We start from the raw sequence: 24277 nt of genomic DNA on the forward strand, positions 1-24277 counted from the left end.
GCTTGGGGTGGCGATCATTTTGCCGGACTAATTGCTCCAGTTATTTCGAGTCTGCTTCAATTCAAGATGAAATTCGGACGATCTATTTAAACTCAGACTACGCTATATACCCCTTCTTCCTTCTTTAGCATATTCTAGATACAAGCTAGCGTTGTGAAGCTGAGTTTTGGTGATTCCGAGAGAATAGATTTCATGATTATTCGCATATGATGGGAGGCAGCAAATAGGCTCTTGCACGGTTTAGCGTGTAGCAGTCGGCAATTAGTCATAGCAGGCAATGAGCTAAATATTTTGATTTCAATATGATTAAACTATTAAATACAACGCGTATACGCTATAAACGAACAACCATGTTCAACATGGTAATAAACCGACCATCACTCGTCCTTCCTGACAGCAACTCCATCTCTGATCAGATAGTCAGAAAACTTCCTCGGGGATACTTTGTTCGCATACAACGCATCAATGTCATGATACGTCCTATTCTTCGTCTCAGGCTGCACAAAGAACAAAATACCGAGAATGATGGCCTCGGCAGCCACAAACAGAAACATGACTTTGCCACCCCAGTTCAATTGATCAGGGTTGATGAAAAAGGGGAAGACAGATGACAGCATAAGAGCCGTTAGCTGTTGACAAACAAGACTGAAGGCAATAGTCTTGGGTCGTGTGACCTGGGCGGCAGTCTCTTGCGCAACTGCCCAGCCGAAACAACCGACTGTTGCAGTGTACAACATAGACCAGGTGATCATGAAGACGAGCAAGGCGGTATTGGCTTTCTGGTTGGCGGTGCCTGCGAGGGAAGTTCCAGCGATGATGATGGACCAGCAGCCAAGGAGGGCGCCGCCTCCGATGAGGGACTTGCGGCGGGGGAGGACGTCAGAGACTGAAACGGCGACGCAGTTGGATAGGAATTGGAGGGTGGATGAGATGGCTGTGAGACCAAATGCGTTGGTTTGGCCGATGAGCTCGAAGTAGTATGTCTGGTAAGTGTCTATCAACTGTTAGCATCAACCGAATTGGTTTGAAGAGCGCCGTGAAATCTTACTGGCAAAGTAACCCCCAGAGAAATTCTGAGACTGCAAGCCCAGAACGGCAACCAGTGTTCGCCAACGATGCTCCTTCGAAAAAATGGCCTTCCAACTAGTCTGGCTGGCAAGGTCAGCCTCGCCAGCGAGTACCTCTAGCTCAGACTTGATGAATCGAAGGCGTTCTTCCACATCGGCATCTTTTCCGAAAAGCCTGACGATGGCCTTTCGCGCATCATCATCACGACCCTTCTTGACATACCATACCGGCGACTCGGGCAAAAATGGGAGTCCAAAAGCAAACAGAGTCGGTACGAGAAATGTCATGACGAATGCAAGCCTATAGCTCCATTGGCCCTCAATTTTTGAAGCACCGTAGCCAGTAATGGATGAAAGGAAGAAGCCGAGGACGATGATGACGTTGGTGAGGGAGCTGGCTGAGCTTCGAAGGGCAGCCGGTGCGTTCTCTGTGACGTACAATGGCGGCGTAGCTGTTGAGAATCCAACAGAGAAACCCAGCAGGAGTTTGGAGACGAAAAGTATAGGCAGGCTTGGGGCAAAGATGAGGGCAAAAGATGATGAGAGGGACAAGACAACGGCGAGCCAAAGTATAGGGATCCGGCCAGCATAATCGGCAAATTGGCCAGTCAAAAAAGCACCAAAGACTTGACCAATGGTGCTGGCTGCGTTCCAAAGAGATTGCCACAGTGCTGGGATGACATATTCCTTGCCATCGGAGTAGTAGTTGCCGTATTGTTTTCGAAACTCGGGGAAAGCAATAGCCACGCCCGATAGGCCTGCGTCATAACCCCATCCGAAGACGAGAGACATAACAAAAAGGGCCCAGAGGACAAAGTGCCTGTCCTTTTTGAGGTTTGCCCATAGTTGCTGATATTGCTCTTTGGGGGTGAGTTGCTGAGGCAGGGAGACGGGCTGCTTGTCACTGGTAACTTCAGTATGGGCAGCCGTTGCTGAGGACTTTTCCAGATCCATCTTCGATAATGAAGTTGGAATAGGATCAGTGCTGTATTGAGGTTCTTTCGCGTCCATGGTGGGACAATAGACGGGTATCAACCGTCGTGAGTAAAAAGAAAAATGAAGCGAAGAGAGATGATTGAATGATGCCGATGAGAAAGGCAAAAGCTCTCAAGCAGTGATGATCTGCGACTCGAATGAATAATTTCAGCTCCAGGATACGATGGTCTTTATATAAGAATTCCTTGAGGCTCGTCTCGGCACATGCCCTTTGACATGCATGGGGAGACATGAAGCTGTGTTGTTCAATTAAACATAGTCGACTCGTTTTAGATCTATTTCCCCAACTTCGTTTCCTCCACAAAACTAACTATTAAAGGCCGGGGAAAAAGAGTTTTCTACGATCCGGGGAAACTCTCTCACCGTGGGGGAATTTTGACTGGGCACACTTGGAGGGTGGATTTGGAACCAAGGCGAGGAAAACGTGGGAACAATTGCCGATGGCGCATCTTGCCACTTCCCGTAGCGTCTTGATGGATGGTTGAATTTCGATTGGATGGAATCTGGGATCTCGGGCCGCTGACGTGGGGCTTATCGGTCTAACCAGCCTTTAAGTTCTCGCTTGCCTCATTCGGACATGGAGCTAAGCTCGGCAACATTTAATTGCTCTACAGTATTCCCGTAAGTTGCCAATAACTCTTCTCGTATGTTGGCAATTCTTCTCTCGGACGTTTGATGAGTTTCATATCATATTAGCCTAATTTTATAACTGTTCTTGTCTTTCTCGTCAAAACCTGCATTTCTCGTTGACATTCCCGCTGCCATCATCATCTTACCAAAGCTGCAGTCTATACCTCAAAACACCAGAAGCATTACACAATGGCATACTCTCGATATCGGCCAACGTCGCACTTTATCGCTCCGCATTCATGGGCCAACGATCCCTGCGGTGCAGTATTTGTTCCTGAGTCGCAAGAATATCTCATTTGCTACCAATGGAATCCCGGCACCGCCGACGGCGGCAATTGTGCTTGGGGCATGGCAAAGAGCAAAGATCTCGTTGTGTGGGAAGACTGTATGCCAGCAATCTGGAACGGCAGCTCCTATGATCGTCTCGGTGTCTTTTCAGGGTCAATCGTTTCCAGATTAGTCGACGGAAAGAGAGTACTGTATCTGTTTTATACAAGTGTCTCTGCAGTTCCAATTCACTGGTCAAAGCCTTACATCAGAGGTTGTGAGACACAGTCAGTTGCTATATCGACAGACCTGGGAAAGACTTGGGCTCGGCATGGCAGCAATCCTCTCATAAACTCACCTCCAAAAGGCACGGCAGTAACAGGCTGGCGTGATCCCTTCGTTTCCCCATCAGCCTCACTATCGAATCTTCTTGGTCATGGTCAATATACTGATTACATGATGACTGGGTCTGGAGAGAGGGGACACGGGCCGCAGCTTTATTTGTACAAATGCGATGACCTAGCATCTAATTCATGGGACTACGTGTCTGCAGTTGTCGATGCAAAACTGCACACTTCTCTTTCACAACACAGCAACCTTACTTGGGGCATCAATTTTGAATGCGCCAGCTTCTTCACAATTGGCGAAATGGACTACATTATTGCTGGCGTTGAAGAAACAGAGGAGAGTACACGCCACAACGGCCACTATCTGCTTTGGATGTCAGGCAAATTTGTCCTCAATGAACAGGGATTGCCTAAATTCGACATCAAGGGTCACGGTCTTCTCGACCATGGTGTTCTATATGCAGCTCATATATTTAAAGACGAGCAGAATAGGTTGATACAGCTTGGTTGGGCGGATGAGACAGCAAAGAAGCACGTTCTTCAAGCTCAAGGATGGGCAGGTTGCCTGGGCCACCCCCGAGAACTTGTCGAAATTGAACGACCAATTGATCTCCGCGCAGAGTTATGGCCAGAGTGGCAGCTCAACCACGCGAACGGGATGATGAAGTCTCTCGGTATTCGGCCAGCACCACAAGTTGAGACTCTCAGAGCGAGCTCCTCTTCAGCATCTTCATTCTCTCTCAAAGACTTTACAAGTATTCGGGCACAGAATTATGAGATACAAGCAACATTTTCCAACATTCGTGGCACAGAAAAGATGATCTTCAACGTTCTCCAATCTCCCGACACAACTGAAGTCACAAAGCTTGTCTTTGATCTAAAACAACAGAAAATCATCGTCGACCGGTCCAAGTCATCATTGAAAAATCTCGGTACAAGTACACCAGACTGTGGTGATCTGAGACTACTCCCAGGCGAGGACCTCAATATTAGAATATTCGTCGATGTGTCAATGGTTGAGATTTACGCGAATGGCCGGTTCGCGTTGACATCTCGCGTCTATCCATCAATGGAGACATCTACGTGCGCATCATATGACTTTGATGGGTTCGATGAGAAGAATATCAAGTTTGAGTACTGGCAGTGTCTAAAAAATGCCTGGCCTGTACGGGGATCTGGATGTGGCATCCTGCCTGAATTGCATCCCTTGTGTCAGAATGCTACGGTGACAACCTTGGAGAAAGAGAACCTAGTAACAGCTAGTCAAGTACATGTAGAAATGGCGGCAGCTTCATAGGTAGATTCTAGCTAGAGCGGATATACAACTATATTTTGAGCCATGTCTGTTAAGCTCAACTTGCGACTGCTTTCACCCGAGACCGTCTTAGCAGCCAATGGCCCAGAACACTGCACGAGAATAGCTGGAGACTGTGCCTTACACTATTACCTCTTCATGCATTTCAATGGGCAACTTGAGGGATAGAATCTTCCATGAGGCTATATTGGCGCCGTCCTCAATTTGTTTTCAGCAGCTCAATTACGCCGAAATTAAATCGAGAAAGCTCCAGATGGAGAAACCTCCACACGGGCTTCCCGCCCGCCTTATGGCGAACAAGTCACCTCCATTGTGCTGACGCCTCCAAGACGCCAAATTTCAGGCCAATTAAATTTCACCCATTCGATGATCCGCGCCCGTCCTTCATAGAGTTCGCCCGAGCCAATCCAAATTCTCCCACTTACTCGATTGAGAAAGGAGGGGGCCCTTCTAAAGTCAAAGGTGGAGTGTCCCCAGGCCAGAATCACAGTACTTAAGAATTGCACACGAGTATTCTGAACGTCTCATCAGAAAGTGGTTTATCAAAATTTGGAATCTTGCGACAAATATCTTGAGAAATGTGAGAAAGACAAACTTTTATAACGTGGAACCAGATACTGATCCTGTATTGCAGTTACCTGATATTGTATTCTTGCTTAGAGTCGTCACTATGGTAGTCATCCAGAGAGGGCCTGAGAGGGCCTGGTGGAAGGAAGCATCAGTCTATCAAATCTACCCAGCAAGCTTTCTTGACAGTAATGGGGATGGTCTAGGCGACCTTCCTGGCATTATTTCGAAGCTGGACTACATCAAGTCCGTGGGAGTGGACACAATTTGGCTGTCGCCGATTTTCAAAAGCCCTCAACATGATATGGGATACGATATATCTGACTACAGAAATATTCACGAGCCATATGGGACTGTTGAGGATGCGGAAAATTTAATTCAAGGTTGTCACAAAAGAGGACTCAAAGTCTTGTTAGACTTGGTCGTCAATCATACCAGCGATGAACATGAATGGTTCAGAGAATCCCGTTCATCGAAAGACTCACCAAAGCGCGACTGGTACTTTTGGAAAGATCCCAAGTACGACTCAAATGGCATTAGAAAGCCACCCAACAATTGGTCTTCAGTGTTTGGAGGCAGCGCGTGGACCTGGGATGAACGCACCGGCCAGTACTATTTGTCCTTGTTCTTGCCATCCCAGCCGGACTTGAACTGGACAAATAAAGATATGCGCGAATCGACATACGATGACATGAGGTTTTGGTTGGATAGAGGAGCAGATGGCTTCCGAATCGATTCAATGAACCTAATGTCAAAACACCCAGACCTTCCTGATGCACCCATCACAGACCCAGAGGCTGAGTATCAGTCGGGATCAATGTACTTTGCTAGCGGCCCCCGCATGCATGAATACATCCAAGATATGCGAGCCAAGGTCTTTGACAAGTATGATTGCATGACTGTTGGTGAGCTTGGATTCACAAAGGACGAGAAGAGTGTGTCCGAGTATGTGGCCAAGGACAGGCATGAGCTTAACATGCTATTTACGGGAGACATTGTGGATATGGACTTTGGAGATAACCATAAGTACGGACCTGGAGAGTTCCATCTCTCAAAGTTACGACATATCACAAACATGTGGCAATCGGCCATGCCCAAGTTTAATGGCTGGAACTCGATATATATGGATAATCACGACTCTGGCCGCTCGCTATCAAGATATGCTTCTGACCTTCCCGAGTACCGCAAACATGCCGCCAAGATGCTGGCAACGTACTTGTGCAGTGTGAGCGGCACAGTCTTTCTCCTCCAAGGACAAGAAATTGGCACTGCGAATATCCCCAAATCCTGGGGAGTCGAGGACTACATCGATGTCGAAGGGAGAAACTACTACAACAGCGTCCTGAAGCAGCGAGGTGATGGAGCCAACATGGATGATGTCTTGTCGCAGATGAGACTTAAAGCTAGAGATAACGGACGTCTGCCCATGCAGTGGAACAACTCTCCCCATGGTGGCTTCACCAAGGCACCCAAGCCATGGATGCGAGTCAATGATGACTTTGACACCTGGAATGTAGAGTCACAGGAAGGAGATGAAGACAGCGTATTGGCATATTGGAGGAAAATGCTCAAACTGAGAAAGGATGAGAGAGATGTTTTCATCTACGGCACTTACGAGATGTTGAATGAAGCCAAGAGTGGCAAGGATATTTTTGCATATACCATGACAAAGTTTGATGGTAGCAAACAGGCACTGGTGTTGCTTAACTTTTCTCATGCTGCAAAGAAATTTCCAGCCTCAGTAGATTACAAGGGATGGAAGAAATTAATTGGGGATACTGCTGAAGTCTCAGTGACGGAAGGGCTGGAGCTGAAGCCGTATGAAGGCGTTATCTATTGTAATTGGTAGCAAAATATACTGTAAATATTGACGACAAGATTCATTCTACTCATTCATTCTTCCTGCACTTGTAGTTCTTACTGTTTCTTGAAAAGTTACTGCTTATTAGATAGCTTGAGTTGCTAATATTTTTTATCCTTTTTTTATTCTCTCTCTACCATGTGACATTCTTGAAGATACTTCTAAACACCATGGGCCTTCTCAACGACCAGTACGCAAGCTATATAGGCTCTCAAGAAAATAGCACATGTTGCAATAACCTTCTGTCTCAAAGCCCAGTCAAAAGAGGGAATAATCTGATCAATGATAAAAAATAAGAAAAGGTTGGTGATGTACGTCTCCACCTTCTCGCATCGCGCAATGGATTCGCCCAAGTCAAAAAGAAGCAGGTGAGCTGAAGACAGCTGCTGTTCCTCCTTGCTGGCCCCGCGATCACTTTCTTCAAAGTTGATCATTGGAAAGTTCTCTCTGATCAAATAGGCGACTTTATGTGCTTGGCGCTTCAGAAGCGCTGGGGTTTGTACATCAGCCGTGGTGAATTTGTAGCCCTCTACGGCGAGTAGCCACGCAGTAAGAATGCTCGCAATTCTCTCCTTGGACATTGTCCATACGTTTTTGCGGGCTGGCTTTCGTATTTCCTCATGGCCGTCCATGTATATGATGAGATCCAGCAGGCCATGCTTGTCGTAGGCCATAGCAGCGGCGAGTTTCTCAATGAGTAGATCTCTGGAGATACTGTCTCCTGCAAAGGATATATAATTTCTTCCCTCGAATTTGAGCTGTGTTGCGGAAGGGGCATTTAGAGTAATCTCTCTCCAAAGCTGAAGCTTCTCGCCCGACAGCGTCAGTTTCATGGTGTCAACCAGAGTAGACTGGTGGCCTTGATCGAGAATATCTGAGATTTTTGATTCAATAGCCGAAGCTTTGTCACGAATCAAGGAGTAGAATAAATCTACTTCAGTTCCGTTCTGGTAACCTAGGAGAATATCAGCTATAGACTCGACCTCCTTATCGGCTTCTGAGTTGATAAGCGCCCCCGGGTGGTCAGACGCAAGATGATATGCGGTGATTACGCAGCTACGAGTGCTCCCGTTATTGTTCCGGTAACGATGGTGATCCCACGAAGGTCGTTGTCCTATAATGTTAGTTAGCTCGGTTCAGAAAATGAAAAATAATAGCCCATAATAGTTAATCTTATCATCAGAAGCGGCTCTGTCATCATGTGTTCCGGACCAGTGGGCAGCGGTAAAACTACACTTGCCAAAGCTATAATGGTCGAGATTTCAGTGCATAGTGGCACAATTTCAGTATCATACATACGCATAGGTTCTTGTATGCAAATGTCTTGGCTGCCAAATGGAACTATTAAAGAAGCAATATGCGGTTTCTCTCCAGAAGACTTGCAATGGTACAATGAAGTTGTCCGACTTTGCTGCCTTGACGAAGATATCTCAACAATGCCTCAAAGAGACCAAAGCATGATAGGAATCCGGGGTTTGAACCTTTCTGGAGGACAGAGACAGCGCGTGGTATGTCTTTGCTTCAATTCTCTTTCATTACTCTTATACCCTGCCATTTTCGAATCATTCAAGCATACTTTTTCTTTAGCCATTCATCGTAGACTCACATGCTGACCAGTCTATAGGCACTGGCCCGTGCGTTATATGCCCGCTGTGACATTGTCATCTTGGATGATAGTTTTAGTGCCCTTGATGGAAAGACGGAAAGGACAATTGTCGAAAATCTTCTCAGTCCAGAGGGACATTTCAAGAAAAAGAGCACTACCGTCTTTCTTATAACGAATTCAGGTAATTGAAGAACATTCTTGACCCAACATAAGAAGAAATTCTCATAGTAGTATGCAGCGTCGCATTTCCGGTTGGCTGACTGGCTCGTTATTCTTGGCGATGCTTCAATCCAGTACCAAGGGACGTACGATGGACTAACAATTCAACCTGAGCGCATTTTCAAGGTTAATCCAACAGAGGCAGACAATAACAGCACTGAAGAACAGCTTCAAGTAGACAGCAGTGTACAAAGGCAGACTTTGAAAGTAGCTGATGCCATCTCCGACTTGAACAGAGCATCAGGGGATATGTCGCTCTATGGTAATATACTTGCTTATTTCAACATTCATGCTTGCTATTAGCTAATATTAATCATATATAGGCTATTATATCAAGTCTATTCGCTATCGAAACTTTTTAATACTTCTGGCCTGTACAGCATCGTATTCGTTCTTTGTCACGTTTCCCCAATACTGGCTTAACAAATGGACTGCAGCACCACCTTCCGATACAATGTTCTACATAGGTGGCTACATCATTCTATCATTACTGGGATGGGCTTCTACGAATGGCTCAATGTGGTGAGTTCGAAAGCTGCCTACGACTCATTCGAGTGCCCACTAACCATCAGCAAGGTCAACAAATATTCTTATTGCAGCCGACTCGGGAATTGAGCTGCACCGACGCATACTTATCATACAGGAAGAATTCACAGACAAGGGAAACACAGTAATTGCAATCACACACAGAATAAGTGGAATCGCTGGAAATACACGAGCAGGACAGGATACAGTTGCTTTGTTGTCAAAGGGGAAGATTGAAAGAATGGGCAAGGCGGAGGATATCTTGGGCGATCTGATTTCCACTTGAAAGATTTACTTGTTCCATATATCTAAAGACGAGTATATGCACCTATTTATCTTTTAGAGACAATACGTGCCCTCTCCAGGCTATTTTGACAGTTTTGCCGCGGTCAAAACCCTGGCAAAGCCTCCACCTCAAAATTTAGAAACGATGCGAATCTTGAAGTATACTAACAATGCTCCAAGTACTTATTAGCCAGCCAATGGGGACTCATAGTTGTTGTGGAAGATGGATTTTGTTTAATATGTTGATACCGCTCAGGCAAAAGACCAGCATCAAGATTTTCTTCCAAGCGCTCAGAGTCAATGTTGAATAGCTTATTTAGATCACAGTATTGCACAATTCACTCGTTGAAGCGTCTCTGAGTACCTTAAATGCGATAAGGTGTCCATCTTCTGTGATAAGGCAACCTCATAATCTCATATATGGCCAGCTGTCGGCACTCCCAGACAAATAGCAATATACGCGTCTGCCAGCTGGTCAACGCGTCGAATCTTTCCTTTTCATGCCTTTTTCTAATTCTTTTCTTTTACGAGTTTGGCGTTCATTTCGTCCATTTCAAACGCGTTATGCTGCCACACTTCAAGTCAACACCACACGCCTTTGTCCAGCTTTGCAACCTCAAACAATCACTCTCGCTTGGCAGACTTCTCACAATCGTCTTTCGTTGTTGAACACAAATATTTCTTGTTTTTCTTTTCTATCTCTTGGGCCATCTACTTCAGAACTGAATACTGCTACAAAGAAGCCCTCACATTCACTCACTGTCTCTTGTCCTTTGTAAACCCGGTTTGACTTTATCGCACATAAATAGTGTGAGCAACCTGTGACTTCCTCTTCGAATGGATCATACTTATACTGATCATCACCCAAACAAGCTATTGCCTCGCTCTTTTACAACTCTCCAACAAAATCACTGCCTTCGATCGTCCTCGTCTACGCTTCTCGCCTAAAAAGAGAGTTGCCACCATGCCATACAATACCTGTGCCGACACCATTTTCAATCCAGCGGGAGATCCTTTGCCCCTAGCATCTGGCTTCTTTATAGACCTAGGGCTGGAACGAGGCCACAGCGCACCTTTCGGCAACTCAGATGGGCACTCTGAGGGAGCAGCTACGCAGCAGGAAATAAGTGTGGAAGGTGACTGTAAGTCTGATACCACAACTAAACTCTCAACGCCGCAGAATAACCTAATATTGTTGTTATAGTAACCCAGGGTCCAGCTCGCCGAGCTCGCGTTGCCCATTTACCAGGACCCGCACACACAGAAACAAAAGATGATTACCTACCTCTATTTCCTAACTTCACTGAGCATGACGTTGCCCAAGAACTTCTTACCTCCGACACTTTTGATAATTGGAAGACAAAAGATTTTATATCCTCAAAGGAGCTTCTTCCCAGCATTCCTCAGACATATCATAGCGGCGTTCAAGAGATACAGTCCAATATGGTTGCCATAACCAAAGAGTCAGGCCTTAAGTGGGAAGATCTGAGCGTAGGTATCCAATGGATTATCCTTCTGCGACTCTGTGAAAAGCAATCATTTGGTGTGGCTGTTTTCCATCAGCTCAAGCTTCACAAGAGCCAAATTCACAACTTTGTCACCACCTATATTAACTTCTGCGATGAGTGGAACGCGTTCGAACGAGCTGCCTTCCAAAGGTCTGCCTGTCTCAAGACATACACAGATATGGAAGGTTCATCGCTTGCCGAGTGGCTACATGAGAATCGCCCACCACAGCCCATCGACCGAATCACTGATGAAGATGCTCAAAAGGGCCTTTGCTTCCTCAGTGAACGTGGAGTTAATCATAACATCAATTTCCAAGAGTGGGTACAGCAAAAGGACGCCAAACATTTTGCTAATATTGAAATCGACAAACCCATCTTACAAGACTGCATTGATCACTTAATTTTGCGAAGAGCTGCGGCAGCCAATCTGCTGCCTATACACGAGCTTAAACAGACAATTAAAGACCATGCAATAAAGAAATGCAACAACGAACATAACTTTCACGTCCGCGACGCCATGATCAATGACGCCTTCTTTGGAACGTTCAAAGACGTCGTGCCCTTTGAAGACGATTATTGGTGCAATACTGTGGAGATTTCAAGCAGAGCCCAGGCTGTTCTGGACACCCTCTCAGCAGACTTGCAGATTGACTCTCCAATCCCGACTCCAGTCTCGCATCACGAAAGGCAACATATAAGAGATGAGACTTATAAAGCATTGAAGCGCATGGTCCCCGATTTGAAGCCCCAGTACGTTTCAGGATTGCTGTTCAAAACTCGATGGGAAGCCGATAATGGATATCCTATAAGACATGTAAGTCTAATGACAGTTTGAGTGCTTTAGCGTTTGTAGGGTACCAAGTTGAGAGAGCTAATGCGAACAACTTTGCAGGTAGCCGACTACGATCTCACTGATTATACAGCTGAGATGCAGTATGTCCCTGAAGGACAAGTGCAGGAAATGCCTCCTCACGCCCCCATTTCGCTACAAACTATTGCTGAAGAGCCGCATTTCCAAGCTTCTGGCTATTTCGCTAGTCAAACATTTGATCTCCCTGCAGGTCAGCCAATGCGTCATCAGACTGAAAGGTATGAAAGCTATTCTTCTCTCTGCTTTAATACGTCAAAGTATCATAGCCCCGCGGCATATGCTGCAGCCCTCGCAGGTGAACGGAATGCGTCGAGGCCTCGGATCGGAGCTGCTCGATCACGCTTTATGACGAGCAATAATAAGGGACAACTGATGGTTGGAATGGCGGCAGATCCTTCTTCAGCAGCTGCACAAACCTCTCAGAACCCTAGGTTCACTAGGCAGCCTGCTGAAGGAGTATTCCGCACCCAACTTGAGGTGCCCAGACGAGCAATGGAAGCAGAACCCGCAACTCTTCCAGATCTGAGACCTACGGGGGACTTTGAGCCCGAAAACGTTACCTCTGCGTTGGATAGAAGTCAACGAGCACGAAGACCTAGTGCCCGTGCTCGTGAATCTTTACGATATGCTTTGGAAATGGTACAAAGTACTGAAATAACTCCTGAGAAGTCTAGAGGGAAAAAAGCTCGATACACGAGATCTAGCAGAAAGGAACCAGACAAAGACAAAGACAAAGACGAAAGAGAAAAGTGTAGCAAAGACGACAGCGAAAACATCCGCCTCAGATCCGGGTCGACGAAAGAAACCGGGACCGAAGCCCAAACGGCAGCAGCAGAATTAGTTGGATTTTGCATACGGGCGGGAAACGACCTGATTCACCTGAATAGCTCCATATTAGTAAGTATCTCTCCTCTTTTTAGAACCACTTGTCTACCCCAAGCCACTTAACATTTCAATAGCCATCATGGCCAGGAATAGTGAATGAAGCCCCCACACCGGAAATTGGTTCAAAACACCAACTAGCTCTTGTTGATGAGCCAGGCCACTCTGGATCAGAGACTTCGACAACCGTTGGTGCGCAACATGGGCCAACTAGAAAGCGACAAAAGGGAAGATCGGATAGAATTTTCGGATTATTCAAAACTCAAGAGCTCAACTCGTGCCCGCCACCCGTTTCTGCAATCCACTGTGCTTAGTCGGCAGATGTTGCTGAATTTGCTGTCGAGGCCGAACAGGCGTACTATGCTGTTAGAGCAGATCATATCAACCCCGCCGCTCAAGTTCCAAGACACCTTCAAATGAATCGAGACGACATTCAGGCAACTCTCGTTTCGAAGGAGGCTGAGTTTACTCGAGCTGAGGCCATGCTCCAAGGAATAAATGGACCAACTGCTAGGAGAGCTGAGCTTGCTGGTGTTGCGGACTCGGCGACGTTTGCAATCCATGCTACAAACGCTTCTTTCACTCTTGAAGGGTTCAAAGGCATTCATTCCAAAGCCTAGCCAGATTCAAGACGCTGGTACTACTTTGCCAACGCAGCAACAGCAGCCAGCCGTTTAAAGACGACTGGCCTTGCTTGTCTTGTTTCATCTCGTGTTTTTGGATGACGCCAAAGTTGAAGTATCAAGATTTCCCTTTTTTTTTACCTATCTCGCATATTTTTCTCTTTTGTTTTCATAAATGATATCGATCACGGTTATGTCGCTCTGGATACGTATGTACGGGCATGTAAATGAGGAAGAGTTGCATATTCGGAAGCACTGTTTTCGGCGAACAAACGGTTCGAGATGGTGTGTTGTTCAGTTCATTTTGGTACAGTCTGATTTGGCTCAGTTTGTTTTCACGTCTAGAAAGATGGTTCTGAGTTGTTATTTGCTCGATATATCTCTGTATTGAGCCACATATTTGCTTCCACTTTGCAGTAGAGGAATACGGCGTACATAAGTGCATAGATACAGGCTTTATGTTGGAATTGGTTGTACGAATACTCTAGATCTTTATGGCTAAGATGTAGTATAAATAAGTGATTTACTGGTCATATGCCAAGTGATTGCTGTATCTGCGACCAGTAGAATGTGGCACACTTTTCCCCGAGTAATGATGAAAATGAATTGAGGCAGCGCGCCACGTTACACAGGCGGAAATTAACATGTGGTACCAATAGGTAGTAAATATTCATATAGTTGCACTAATATATTGTCAAAGAAAAGACTCTTTTTATGCATGTTGTACGGCTTTGTCCGCGGTCTGTGGCAGTTGTTGTGCTGCACGTGCCCTGCCTTGTCTACTCTTTTCTCCTTGTTCTCCTAGCCTTTATCTTCTTTGTCTTTTCTGTGCTCTCGGCATCATGAGGTAAAAATCATCGTTCACCGCCCTCTGTGCTCAATTTATTTCTTCCTTGCCATCCTCATCTCGCCTTTCATTTTTTCTCCGATTTCTTGCATCTGCACTGCTATCTCTGCCTCATCTCCTTCCCGTCATCAATAGACTTCAGCGCAAATTTTCAATGCTCCGTATCTAACAAGAGACTAATCGTCCGCACAGCTATATTTTTCCTTCTGTGGCGGCCTAAAACAATCTCTCTATCACTTATATGATGACAGATACAGGAAATGCGCCGCTGGAAGAAGATGATGTACAAGTAACTGACAAACAAACCGAACTCGCAGGTGACAATGAAGACGAAGAGCAGAAAAAAGACGATGGTCAAGCGCAAAAGGTACCGATAGCAAAGAAAAGAAAACAAGATATGCAGTTCCAAGAATGGCTTGAGAAGAACCAGAAGGAAGTGCTCGCGGCCTCCAGAGAAGACATGGGCAGCCGTTTGGAGCGGCTTGACAAGATATCAGTCGAAAAACTACTGAAAGATAGCACCGAGAAAATCATTGCAAGTCCCCGCGAATACCAGATTGATTTTTACGAGCGAGCAAAAAATGAAAATACGATTGTGGTTCTTGACACAGGTATGACGACGCGAAGATCAACCTCCCAATCAGCGCAGTATTTGCGGCTAATGTCCTATAGGTACTGGTAAAACGTTAATCGCTGCACTTCTTCTACGAAGAGTCCTTGAAGTTGAAATGGAGAACCGCGCAAAGGGCTATACACCCAAGACTGCCTTCTTTATCGTGGAAAAGGTAGCACTGTGTTTTCAGCAACACGCTGTTCTAACCAGCAATCTCGAGTTTCCAATTGGCAAAATTTTCGGCGACATGAAAGGTGAAATAGGGGCTCCAGAGTTTTGGCGTCAGCAATTTTCAGAAAATATGGCATTGGTGTGCACCGCGCAGACATTACTTAGTATGCTCGGCTCTGGTTTCATCTCCATGAGTCGAATTAACTTGCTTGTCTTTGACGAAGCGCATCACACGAAGAAGAATCACGCGTACGCCCGAATTATGGAGGAGTATCCTCGCTGGGAGAATGAGCGTCCTCGTATACTCGGTATGACGGCATCTCCAGTAGACACGTCAAAAGCAGACGTTCGCGTTGCTGCTCTGGACTTGGAAGAAATGCTTTGTAGTAAAATTGCCACAATCTCGGACGAAGCCATAGGGGGATTCCGAGATAATCGAGATGAGACGGAGCGTACCGAACGTTACGAGAAATTGGAGGATCCTGAACACTCAAAGACACATCTTTGGGAAGCGATTTCTCGCTGTGTTGGTAGCAATCCACAGTTCAAAGCGCACCTCGGCTTTACAAAAGATGCGTCATCGGTCCTAGGTACATGGTGTGCTGACCGTTACTGGCAACTCTTAACAACCAACGATGAAATGGCCAAGATTGAGGCAAAGACTGGGCGGGACACTCTTGAACTCGATGTTTTGGACAGCGATGAGGCGATAGCGGCTGTAAGTCGAGCGAGAGACATTATCCGAGATCACCAATTCGGACCAATAGCCAATGACTGGTCAGACTTGTCATCAAAGGTCAAAACACTTCATGGAGTCCTTGACAATGCCTTTTGCCAACGGCTCTCGAAAAGATGCATTGTATTTGTGGAACAAAGAGTGACTGCTTTCCTGCTGGCAGATTTGTTCAAGCAACCAGGAATGAGTATCCCTGGAATGAGAGCGGCTTACATGGTAAAATTTATTGCATCTTTTGCTCTTTGGCTTGTATTGACATAATGTGTTTATCTAGATTGGTTCCAACGCTTCCTCAGCTGCGGCAAATATGTCACTTAAAGACCAGGTCGTGTCTCTTCAAAAGTTCAAACGTGGTGAAATCAACTGTCTTTTCGCCACTTCTGTAGCAGAAGAAGGAATTGACGTGCCAGAATGCGACGTCATCATCCGATTTGACCTCTGTATATCAGCCATTCAATATATTCAGTCCAAAGGCAGAGCTCGACAAAGTTCGTTCCTCTATGTTACCATGGTAGAAAGCATGAATATATTCCATCACCGAAAGTTCCAACAAGCGAAATCGGCTGCCTTTGAGCTACAACGGTTTTGTCGTGCTCTACCCGAGGATCGTAAAGTTGAAGATTTTGACGTCAGGCCCGAAGTATTGAAAGATTGCGAGTCAGTTATTACCACCGAGGCGGGTGGTGGTCTCAAGCTTATCGACAGCTTGGCATGTTTAGCCAAGTATGCATCGTCTTTATCACGAGATGGATTACACAAATTGGAATACGTTGTCAAACCCGACAAGAAACGATTCATTGCGAGCGTTGTCCTGCCAGACGGGTCTCCCATCAAGACTATTCAAGGAGTATCACAAAGAACAAAACAGCTAGCAAGATGTTCGGCTGCCTTTGAAGCCTGCAGGATCTTGATCGAAAAAGGCTACATAGATAAGCACCTCCAGCCGGCCTTTGCCAGGAAACTACCGGCAATGCGAAATGCGAGATTGGCGCTCTCAGCAGACAAGAAGTCGGAATATGAAATGCTAGTCAAACCCAAGTTCTGGTCACTCTGCCTCGGCCCCGAGCCTCCAGCTACTCTATATCAGACTGCCATATCTCTTGGGCAGCCAGCAGCTCTTGGCAATCCATCTCGGCCTCTAATTATTTTATCAAGGAATCCACTGCCTCATATACCAAGCGCGCCCTTATTTTTCGGTGGCGGTCAAACGTCTATTGTACGCCTTTCTCACTCAAAACGCTCCATTGAAGTGTCGTCTCGGGAAATCGTGGCACTATCGGGCTTCACACTAAGACTCTTTTCACATGTTTTTAGCAAAGAATATGAAGCCGAACCGCGTGAGCTTCCATACTTTCTCGCCCCTTGTAGTGTTTCCACAGGCCATGGCAAAGAAGACGAGTCAAATATTGATTGGGAGGTTGTGTATCATGTTGAAACAACAGAGCGTCTTGAGTGGATGAATGCTCCGAAAGAGTTCTTCAAAGACAAACTTGCCATAGATCCATGGGACGGATCGCGCAAATATATGTTGGGTGGAATTAATGAAAGGCTAAAGCCAACTGATCCGACCCCAGATGGTGTTCCTCAACCAAAGATTGCAGCATATAAAAAGGTTGAACAAAATATCAAAGAATACAGTAATAGCCTTTCACTGCAATCTAGAAAGCGAAGAGATTGGAGTGACGATCAGCCAGTCGTTAATGCTCAACTTCTTTCGATACGACGAAATTTCTTAGATGAGTATTTTATCGATGACGAGGCGGACAACACTTGCTACATTATCCTTGAGCCTCTCGTGATATCTCCTGTGAGTACATCCTCCTAGTCATGATTCTTCAAACTCTAACAATTTCCAGCTGCCAATTGACATCGTTTTTATGGCGTTGGTTCTGCCAGTAGTAATGTACAGAATCGACTCTGTATTGATCGCTTCCGAAATCTGTTCATTATTTGACCTAGCCATTCGCCCTGATCTTGCCCTAGAAGCAGTAACAAAGGATAGTTTCAATACTGAAGAGCACGGCGAAGACCAGATTGACTTTCAGCCCGGAATGGGCAAGAATTACGAACGCCTGGAATTTCTTGGTGATACATTCTTGAAGATGGCCACTACTATCTCTGTGTATACACTCTACCCCAACGAAAACGAATTTGAGTATCATGTAAAGCGGATGTTAATGTTGAACAACAGAAACTTGTTTACTCATGCCGTAGAGAGAGGTATGCCGGGTTACATTCGAACAAGAGCATTTGACCGTCGGACATGGTATCCCAGCGATATTAAGCTGAGAAGGGGCAAAATAACCAAAACAAATGCCAAGCAGCATTGTCTATCACACAAATCGATTGCAGACGTTTGTGAAGCGCTCATTGGAGCAGCATACTTGACAAGCAAGAGCAGTGATAATATGGATATGGCGGTAAAGGCAGTCACAGCCATGGTGAACTCTGAAAACCACACGATGACTGAATTTAGCGACTATTTTGCAAATTATACGGCCCCGGAATGGCACAGCTATGAACCAGCTGCGGCGCAGCGCAACATGGTGGAATGCATTGCTGAAATCACAGGCTACCGTTTCCGATGCGCACCTCTTCTGCGCAGTGCCTTTAAGCACTCATCTTACGTGTACGAGGAGAAAATTAAGCGCGACTACCAACAACTTGAGTTTTTGGGAGATGCATTGATAGACATGGTGGTGGTTGACTTTCTATACAGCCGATTTCCCGAAGCAGATCCAAAGTGGCTGACAGAACACAAGATGGCCATGGTGTCGAATCAGTTCTTGGGCTTTCTCTGCGTGAAGCTCAGCCTTGGTAAGCATCTAATGGTTGCTACATCTCCCCTCCACAGCAAGATCAGAGAGTATACAGCCGAAGCCAAAGAAGCTGAGGAAAAGGCCCTTGCCTGTAAAAAGTCACAAGACAAAGATGCGGCAGCTGCCTCGGATAAAGATCTTTCAGCTGAAGCTCCGGGTGTGACACAAGATTTCTGGGCCGAGATTCAACAGCCGCCAAAGGCTCTAGCAGACGTTGTGGAAGCTCTTGTAGGTGCGATGTTTGTCGACTCGGGATACTCCTTCTCTGTGGTGCGAGACTTCTTTACCAGATTCATCCGGCCATATTTCGAGGATATGGCGTTACTCTCGTCGTTTGCTTCGAATCACCCAGTCACCGTCTTGATACACGCCCTGCAGGACGATTTCCGATGTACGCAGTGGAAGCTTCACATGGCCAGCGTGCCGCCCTCCACAGACGATGCCGGTGTCGCGATCTTAGCCGAAAGCGAACTTCTCTGCGCATTAATGATACATGGCAATGTGATTGCTCATGCCACGTCGACAAAGAGCGGCGTGGCTGCCAAGTTGACGGTTGCGAAGCTAGCGCTGGAGAAGCTGGCATCTATCCAGGACGCGAACCACTTTAGGACGGAGATGGGGTGTGATTGTGGCGGTGGTGGTTCTGCGGCCGCTTAGAACTAGGCTATATTATCATTCAGGGGAGGAGGAGAGCGATTTAATAAGATGGGTATGACGGATCCAAAGCTGAGAATCGTATCCGTATATCACGGGGAAGCACGCCTTGTTGAGTTGTCATTCTTCTTCACAACAAACTGATTCTTTGTTTTACCGCAGCAGCTCCAAAGAGAAACGTGCATTGGAGACTTTTTTTTGCTCCGACTCTCTTTTCGCGTCGATGATGAAGAATCCACTCCCGATCCCCTCTCCACTTACCTGCATGCCCCCTCCATCTGCAATGCAACGAAAGAATAAGGCGAGGCATTTTTGACCACTTGATTGGCTCGGAGGAGATTGAGGGTGTGCAGTTTTTGGGACCAGGGGATGGGACACCTGACGAGATCTATTGAACGGGTCGATGAGCTAGTTTGCGAACTAATGCTGGGTGCTGGTAGTTGCAGAAAAGTCTAGGGGTGGGAGAAAAGTTTCCATTCAGCTCCTCAGGGCTGAAACAGGTTGTTAGCTTTTCATGAATTGCACAGTCTTTTTTTTTTCTTGCCTCTCCATCGAAGCTACCATCAGTCTCTTCAAGGGCTTTCCTTGCAATGAAGAACTGTAGCGGGTCTCGTAGATAAGGCAAAATGCCCCATCACATTTTAGACAACTAACTAGAATGGCTAGAATTTGTTTAATGACAATCCATTTATTTCTCACGTCTTCTCGTGGTAGTGAAAAATTGGTGCCACGTGGGCGCGCGCTCGTGTTTTAGTTTGATGAAGAATCTAATTATATGACTTTGACCCTGGCCAATAGCCAATATTCAACAAGTCCATCCTTGTACGATTAGGAATAGAACAAAAGAAAAGATTAAAAAAGGCTAGCTAAAATCCTTGCTCTCGTTATATGCAACTCTGCTGCTTGCTGACTGCAGCGTAAATGTGTTTTCAAAATCCATCCACGTCAAATCAACGCCTTGCTAAAGACAAAAGAAATTTTTCCATGTAAATGGTAGTCCTCCATAGAATAATAATAATAATAATAGTTGCAATCCAACATGTATGCCCCCACTCTCGTTTTAAGGAACCTCTTCTTCTAATTCTCGTTATATCGTTGTAGTAGTAGTATTAACTTCGCCACCTTCCCTGCTGGGAGACTTGCTTCTCCGTCCTGCAGGTGAAGCATCAAGCCGCTGTCTCCTCTTGATATCTTTGCGGAGTTTTGCAATTGCTTTCATGTCTGTAGGTGGCCCTTTCGTGCTCTGAGAGCCAGAGGCAGCAGATGTTCTTCTGCCCCTCACTAGAGCAGAGAGCAGCTGCAGTGTTCGATCTTCGGGTACCTCATCGGAGTCCATAGAACTTTCCATATCCGAGTCGGAATCGTAATCGTAACCGAGAGCCAGTAGTCGTTCGCGTTGAGTAAACGATCTTGGAGAAGCTTGGCGCGGCTCGAGGGAAGTCACGGCCAGTCCAATGACAGATGATTCATCATCGCCCATTTCAGATACACCTGTTGGAGTGACAGGCATTTCTGGCCATTTGGGTATAGCGAGGCTCTCCGGACCGTTAAATAGCCCTGGAAGACTCTTGCCGTCATCGCCGAAACCCTGGGTCCTAAATAAAAGTGCTTCGCCATCTCGATGAGTCTGCCGTTGCTCGTTGCAAAAAGAATCGGCATCTGAGTCGGATACACTGGTAGCGTCATAACTACTTATGCTGAGACCTCCATATCGGTGGCTTGGTGACAGTGGGCTGAAAGGGGGTTGCTCCTCTGATGGCGTGGCAGGGGAGATAAAGATGGATTCACCACCAGAATCCTCGTCTGCGCCAGTTCGATCGGGCGCAATGTAGCTGTCGCCACCTCGGGATCGAAGGTTGCGAGAAGAGCCACCTAGAAACTTCATTTCATGGAATAGAGAATTATGAGGTATGTCAATGGATGTATCCGCTGTGCGAACGCTGCGGCCGCCAGTCAGCTGCTGACCAGAGTAGTCAGACGGGGCATACGACGAAATGGATCCCCGTCTTCCGAATGTCCGGATAGAAGGCTGCCTGTCAGCATCATCTATTTGAAGATTACCGGTACTGCCAAAAGAAAACGAGGGTGCATATTCCGAGGCTGATGTGCTCGCATTCTCCCAAGTTGATGTAGCCGGATGCAGGTAGTCTCCTCCATATCTGTTGAATCGGCTCCAGTCATTATCCACTCTATGGCGGAAACTGTGCAGCTGGTTTGGGGAAGTGGGCGTTTTGCAACGCTGTTGGTACATTTGTCTAGATCGATCGAAATGCGGAGGCAAAAGTGAGTTGTTGGGATTTGAGTTGTTGAGATTTTCCCGTGCTGAGCGAACTGATCCCGGCAAGGTATTAGAGAGCAATTTACCGCTCGGTAAACTAAATTGCCTAGGCTTGTAGCGAGGAACACCAGGTGGCGAAGCGGAGCGAAGGTCATCAAATAGTGTGTTGCTTTCGTCCCGCATATAGCTACCATCTGCTGTCCTTGGGGCCTGCTGTGGCGTAGATGCTCGGCTACCAGTTATAGAAATTTGGCCATATGACATCTTTGATTGGGGGCGATAGTCATGAAAATCATTTCCATCGATGCTCATGGCGTTCACAAAGCTTTCCGCTGCAGGGCTGACTCTCTCCCCCTTGGACCCAGGGCGGCTCCTAATAGATGTTTGTTGGGAGGATGGTCGACCGTTGAATCCGGTTGCAGAAATAGAATTGGCTCTAGGATACTCAAACGCTGCTTGCCCTTTGAATATGTGCTTAGAAGAACTAGCAGTGGATACACTACCATGTGGGCGATATGGAAACGTCGAGTTAGAAAGAGAGGAATAAACGGCACGAGTTCTTGGGCTCGGCAAGGTGTCGGCCATATTTCTATCGGCGACATCTTCGCCATAATCACGAGTGCCGGATGCTTGGATTCTTGATCTAAAATTAGACGGCTTTATCTCTCCCTGAGCATCTAGAATATCGACAAAAGCTGACGAGCGTCGGCGAAGACGAGGGAAATTCAGTGACATGGGAGTGAGCTGTTCGACATCGTTGCGGCTCTTGGGCCGTTGACGGTCGCTAAATTTCGGAACAGGTTCTAGCTTTAAGCTAGTTATAGAGCCTTTCGGATTGCGTCCGGTGGCCTTGAGTTGAGACTGGGGTTTTGTGCGGCTCGAATCTTTTGGGTTTGTTCCAGGACGGACTTCACTAATACCCACAAGTCTCGGCTTGAGCAGTCGTTGCGATGGATCCGGCGTTCTCGTTCCGCTTTCACGACTAGCAATAACTCCTATAAAGGCTGTTAGACGACTAGCTAACGACTTGCGATCTTGCCAGCAGGAAAGACGAATGACAAACCTCGGGTTTGTGCAGAAGCAGTTTGACTCTTCTGCCCAGACGATGTATCAACAGGGGGTCGTTTGTTCAAGAAATCGAGTAGACCCATGGCGGCGACACTCTGGTGTTGGCCAGCTAGGCCATACGGCAAAGGAACGGACAGTAGCTATTCAGCTCAGAAGTTTCTCTTTCTATCCACTTTAGTAGCAGCTCTAAGTAGAGACGGGACAGGCCACTACGATTGCTCTCTCTCGAATGGCTGGATCGAAGTAAAAGGTTGATGCTTCGTCGCAGCAGGTAAACAAATATTGAGCGCTAAAAATCGCAACGCAGGTATATTAGTAGATATAAAAGAAGGAATAGAAAATGCAGTGAGGATAGACGAAAAAGAGAAAGAAAAGACGGAATTTGGAGAAGGAAGAGAAAAGAGCGAAGCCGGTCTAGAGATATCTGGGGGAAGAGACTAACAAGTAAGCCCGTGGACTGGTATCAAAGATTTGCCTAGGCTCTCGCACACACCCCACTGGCGTGTATGGTAGGGGGTGCGCAGCCAAGAGTAGTCGTACAGAATCATAGTGCCAGCAGCTGGTGGATTGGGAAAAAGCCACACGGGTATGGAATGGGCACTCTGACCCGTCTGGATATCCGCCCTGCGTAAGGCCGGTCACTCATGAAGAAGCCCGGCGACTGATTGATCTTGGCTCCTGTGAGATTCGCGGGTGGTTGTGCCCATGCTCTTTGCCAGGGAAAATCAGTATCCGGTGGGTTGACTAATAGTCAAACGCCGTAGTTAATACCTAGGTGCTGGAACTGGAGGCTGGATGCTGCTTCTACACGAGTACAATTATAAATTGCAGCTCTGGAACGCAGTGAAACGTGAAGATGCGGGTGTTAGACACGGTACCTGTAAATATGGTATCGAGCTTTGACTCTTGAGGGACGCCACCATGGCCACCACCATGGCCACCACCATGAAGAAACCATCGAGCAGCCGGCACAACCACCACCCACTAAGTAGGTGCTAATGTTCCATAGATGGCCGCCGCCGATAAGCCGGCAGCCGGTTAGCAAGCCACAGAGAAACTGAGCCGTGAGCGCTCAAGCTAAGGGCCAAAGCTAGGAGGAGCTGCTAGCAATGGTCGCAACGGTGGTAGTGGTGGCATCATCGGTAGAGACCGTCGGTCACGATGGCGAGAGTTGAAGAGCTTAACCGAGATCGGCAAGGATGTGGCCAGCAAATCCGGGCCGACAAGGACATGAAGGAAGAGCTGAGAGATGGCATGGAAAAGTGATGGATGATAAAGACAGGGGTGGGCTTTAGGATCAGTATGTGGCGTTTGAGGGATGGAGCCAGGTTAGGTGATGAGGAGAAGTAGAAGAGAGAAAATCTTGACCAGACAAGGATCTGGCCAGTACCTCAAATGGCAATGACACAATGACAGCACGAGAGCACTGCGAGGCGCTGTGGGTGCCTTTCTGGGGCCTGGTTTTAGCGGTGCTAGTGCCTTGCAGCCCCTCGTAGCCCCATAACCTCAGCTGCAATGAACC

The 24277-nt window shown here is 46.7% G+C and overlaps 8 protein-coding genes across 8 annotated transcripts; 5 read left to right on the forward strand and 3 right to left on the reverse strand.

The window, feature by feature from the left end:
• Window positions 1-377: 377 nt before the first annotated feature.
• On the reverse strand, window positions 378-2021 carry GGI43DRAFT_425067 (general substrate transporter; the record flags this gene model as incomplete). The annotated part of the gene is made up of 2 exons (XM_083208459.1): window positions 378-994; window positions 1049-2021. The coding sequence occupies 2 exons, from the start codon at window positions 2019-2021 to the stop codon at window positions 378-380; spliced, it is 1590 nt and encodes a 529-aa protein (XP_083057265.1).
• A 641-nt stretch (window positions 2022-2662) lies between these two features.
• On the forward strand, window positions 2663-4604 carry GGI43DRAFT_430197 (glycoside hydrolase family 32 protein; the record flags this gene model as incomplete). The annotated part of the gene is made up of 1 exon (XM_083209220.1): window positions 2663-4604. Exon 1 carries the CDS (start codon window positions 2883-2885, stop codon window positions 4602-4604), a length of 1722 nt encoding a protein of 573 aa, XP_083057266.1. The 5' UTR covers window positions 2663-2882.
• Window positions 4605-5292: 688 nt separating this feature from the next.
• Window positions 5293-7038, forward strand: GGI43DRAFT_386976 (glycoside hydrolase superfamily; the record flags this gene model as incomplete). The annotated part of the gene is made up of 1 exon (XM_083203862.1): window positions 5293-7038. The coding sequence occupies one exon, from the start codon at window positions 5293-5295 to the stop codon at window positions 7036-7038; it is 1746 nt and encodes a 581-aa protein (XP_083057267.1).
• Window positions 7039-7211: 173 nt separating this feature from the next.
• On the reverse strand, window positions 7212-8347 carry GGI43DRAFT_386977 (uncharacterized protein; the record flags this gene model as incomplete). Its single annotated transcript, XM_083203863.1, has 2 exons — window positions 7212-8164; window positions 8263-8347. The coding sequence occupies 2 exons, from the start codon at window positions 8345-8347 to the stop codon at window positions 7212-7214; spliced, it is 1038 nt and encodes a 345-aa protein (XP_083057268.1).
• A 22-nt stretch (window positions 8348-8369) lies between these two features.
• Window positions 8370-9686, forward strand: GGI43DRAFT_386978 (P-loop containing nucleoside triphosphate hydrolase protein; the record flags this gene model as incomplete). Its single annotated transcript, XM_083203864.1, has 5 exons — window positions 8370-8558; window positions 8675-8837; window positions 8895-9137; window positions 9199-9397; window positions 9452-9686. 5 exons carry the CDS (start codon window positions 8370-8372, stop codon window positions 9684-9686), a joined length of 1029 nt encoding a protein of 342 aa, XP_083057269.1.
• Window positions 9687-10649: 963 nt separating this feature from the next.
• On the forward strand, window positions 10650-13566 carry GGI43DRAFT_430202 (uncharacterized protein; the record flags this gene model as incomplete). The annotated part of the gene is made up of 5 exons (XM_083209221.1): window positions 10650-10827; window positions 10890-12007; window positions 12086-12961; window positions 13024-13138; window positions 13268-13566. The coding sequence occupies 5 exons, from the start codon at window positions 10650-10652 to the stop codon at window positions 13564-13566; spliced, it is 2586 nt and encodes an 861-aa protein (XP_083057270.1).
• Window positions 13567-14813: 1247 nt separating this feature from the next.
• Window positions 14814-19412, forward strand: GGI43DRAFT_425071 (uncharacterized protein; the record flags this gene model as incomplete). Its single annotated transcript, XM_083208460.1, has 4 exons — window positions 14814-15027; window positions 15089-16152; window positions 16211-17743; window positions 17793-19412. 4 exons carry the CDS (start codon window positions 14814-14816, stop codon window positions 19410-19412), a joined length of 4431 nt encoding a protein of 1476 aa, XP_083057271.1.
• Window positions 19413-20108: 696 nt separating this feature from the next.
• GGI43DRAFT_196115 (uncharacterized protein) lies at window positions 20109-23441 on the reverse strand. Its single transcript, XM_083200012.1, has 3 exons — window positions 23198-23441; window positions 22751-23044; window positions 20109-22682 (listed from the first exon to the last, which is right to left on the reverse strand). The coding sequence occupies exons 2-3, from the start codon at window positions 22836-22838 to the stop codon at window positions 20497-20499; spliced, it is 2274 nt and encodes a 757-aa protein (XP_083057272.1). The 5' UTR covers window positions 22839-23044; window positions 23198-23441; the 3' UTR covers window positions 20109-20496.
• Between the last annotated feature and the right edge of the window lie 836 nt (window positions 23442-24277).

The sequence above is a fragment of the Trichoderma evansii genome, assembly GCF_050947405.1.
Source record: "Trichoderma evansii strain SZMC 28006 chromosome Unknown GGI43scaffold_22, whole genome shotgun sequence".
Classification (NCBI taxonomy): domain Eukaryota; kingdom Fungi; phylum Ascomycota; class Sordariomycetes; order Hypocreales; family Hypocreaceae; genus Trichoderma; species Trichoderma evansii.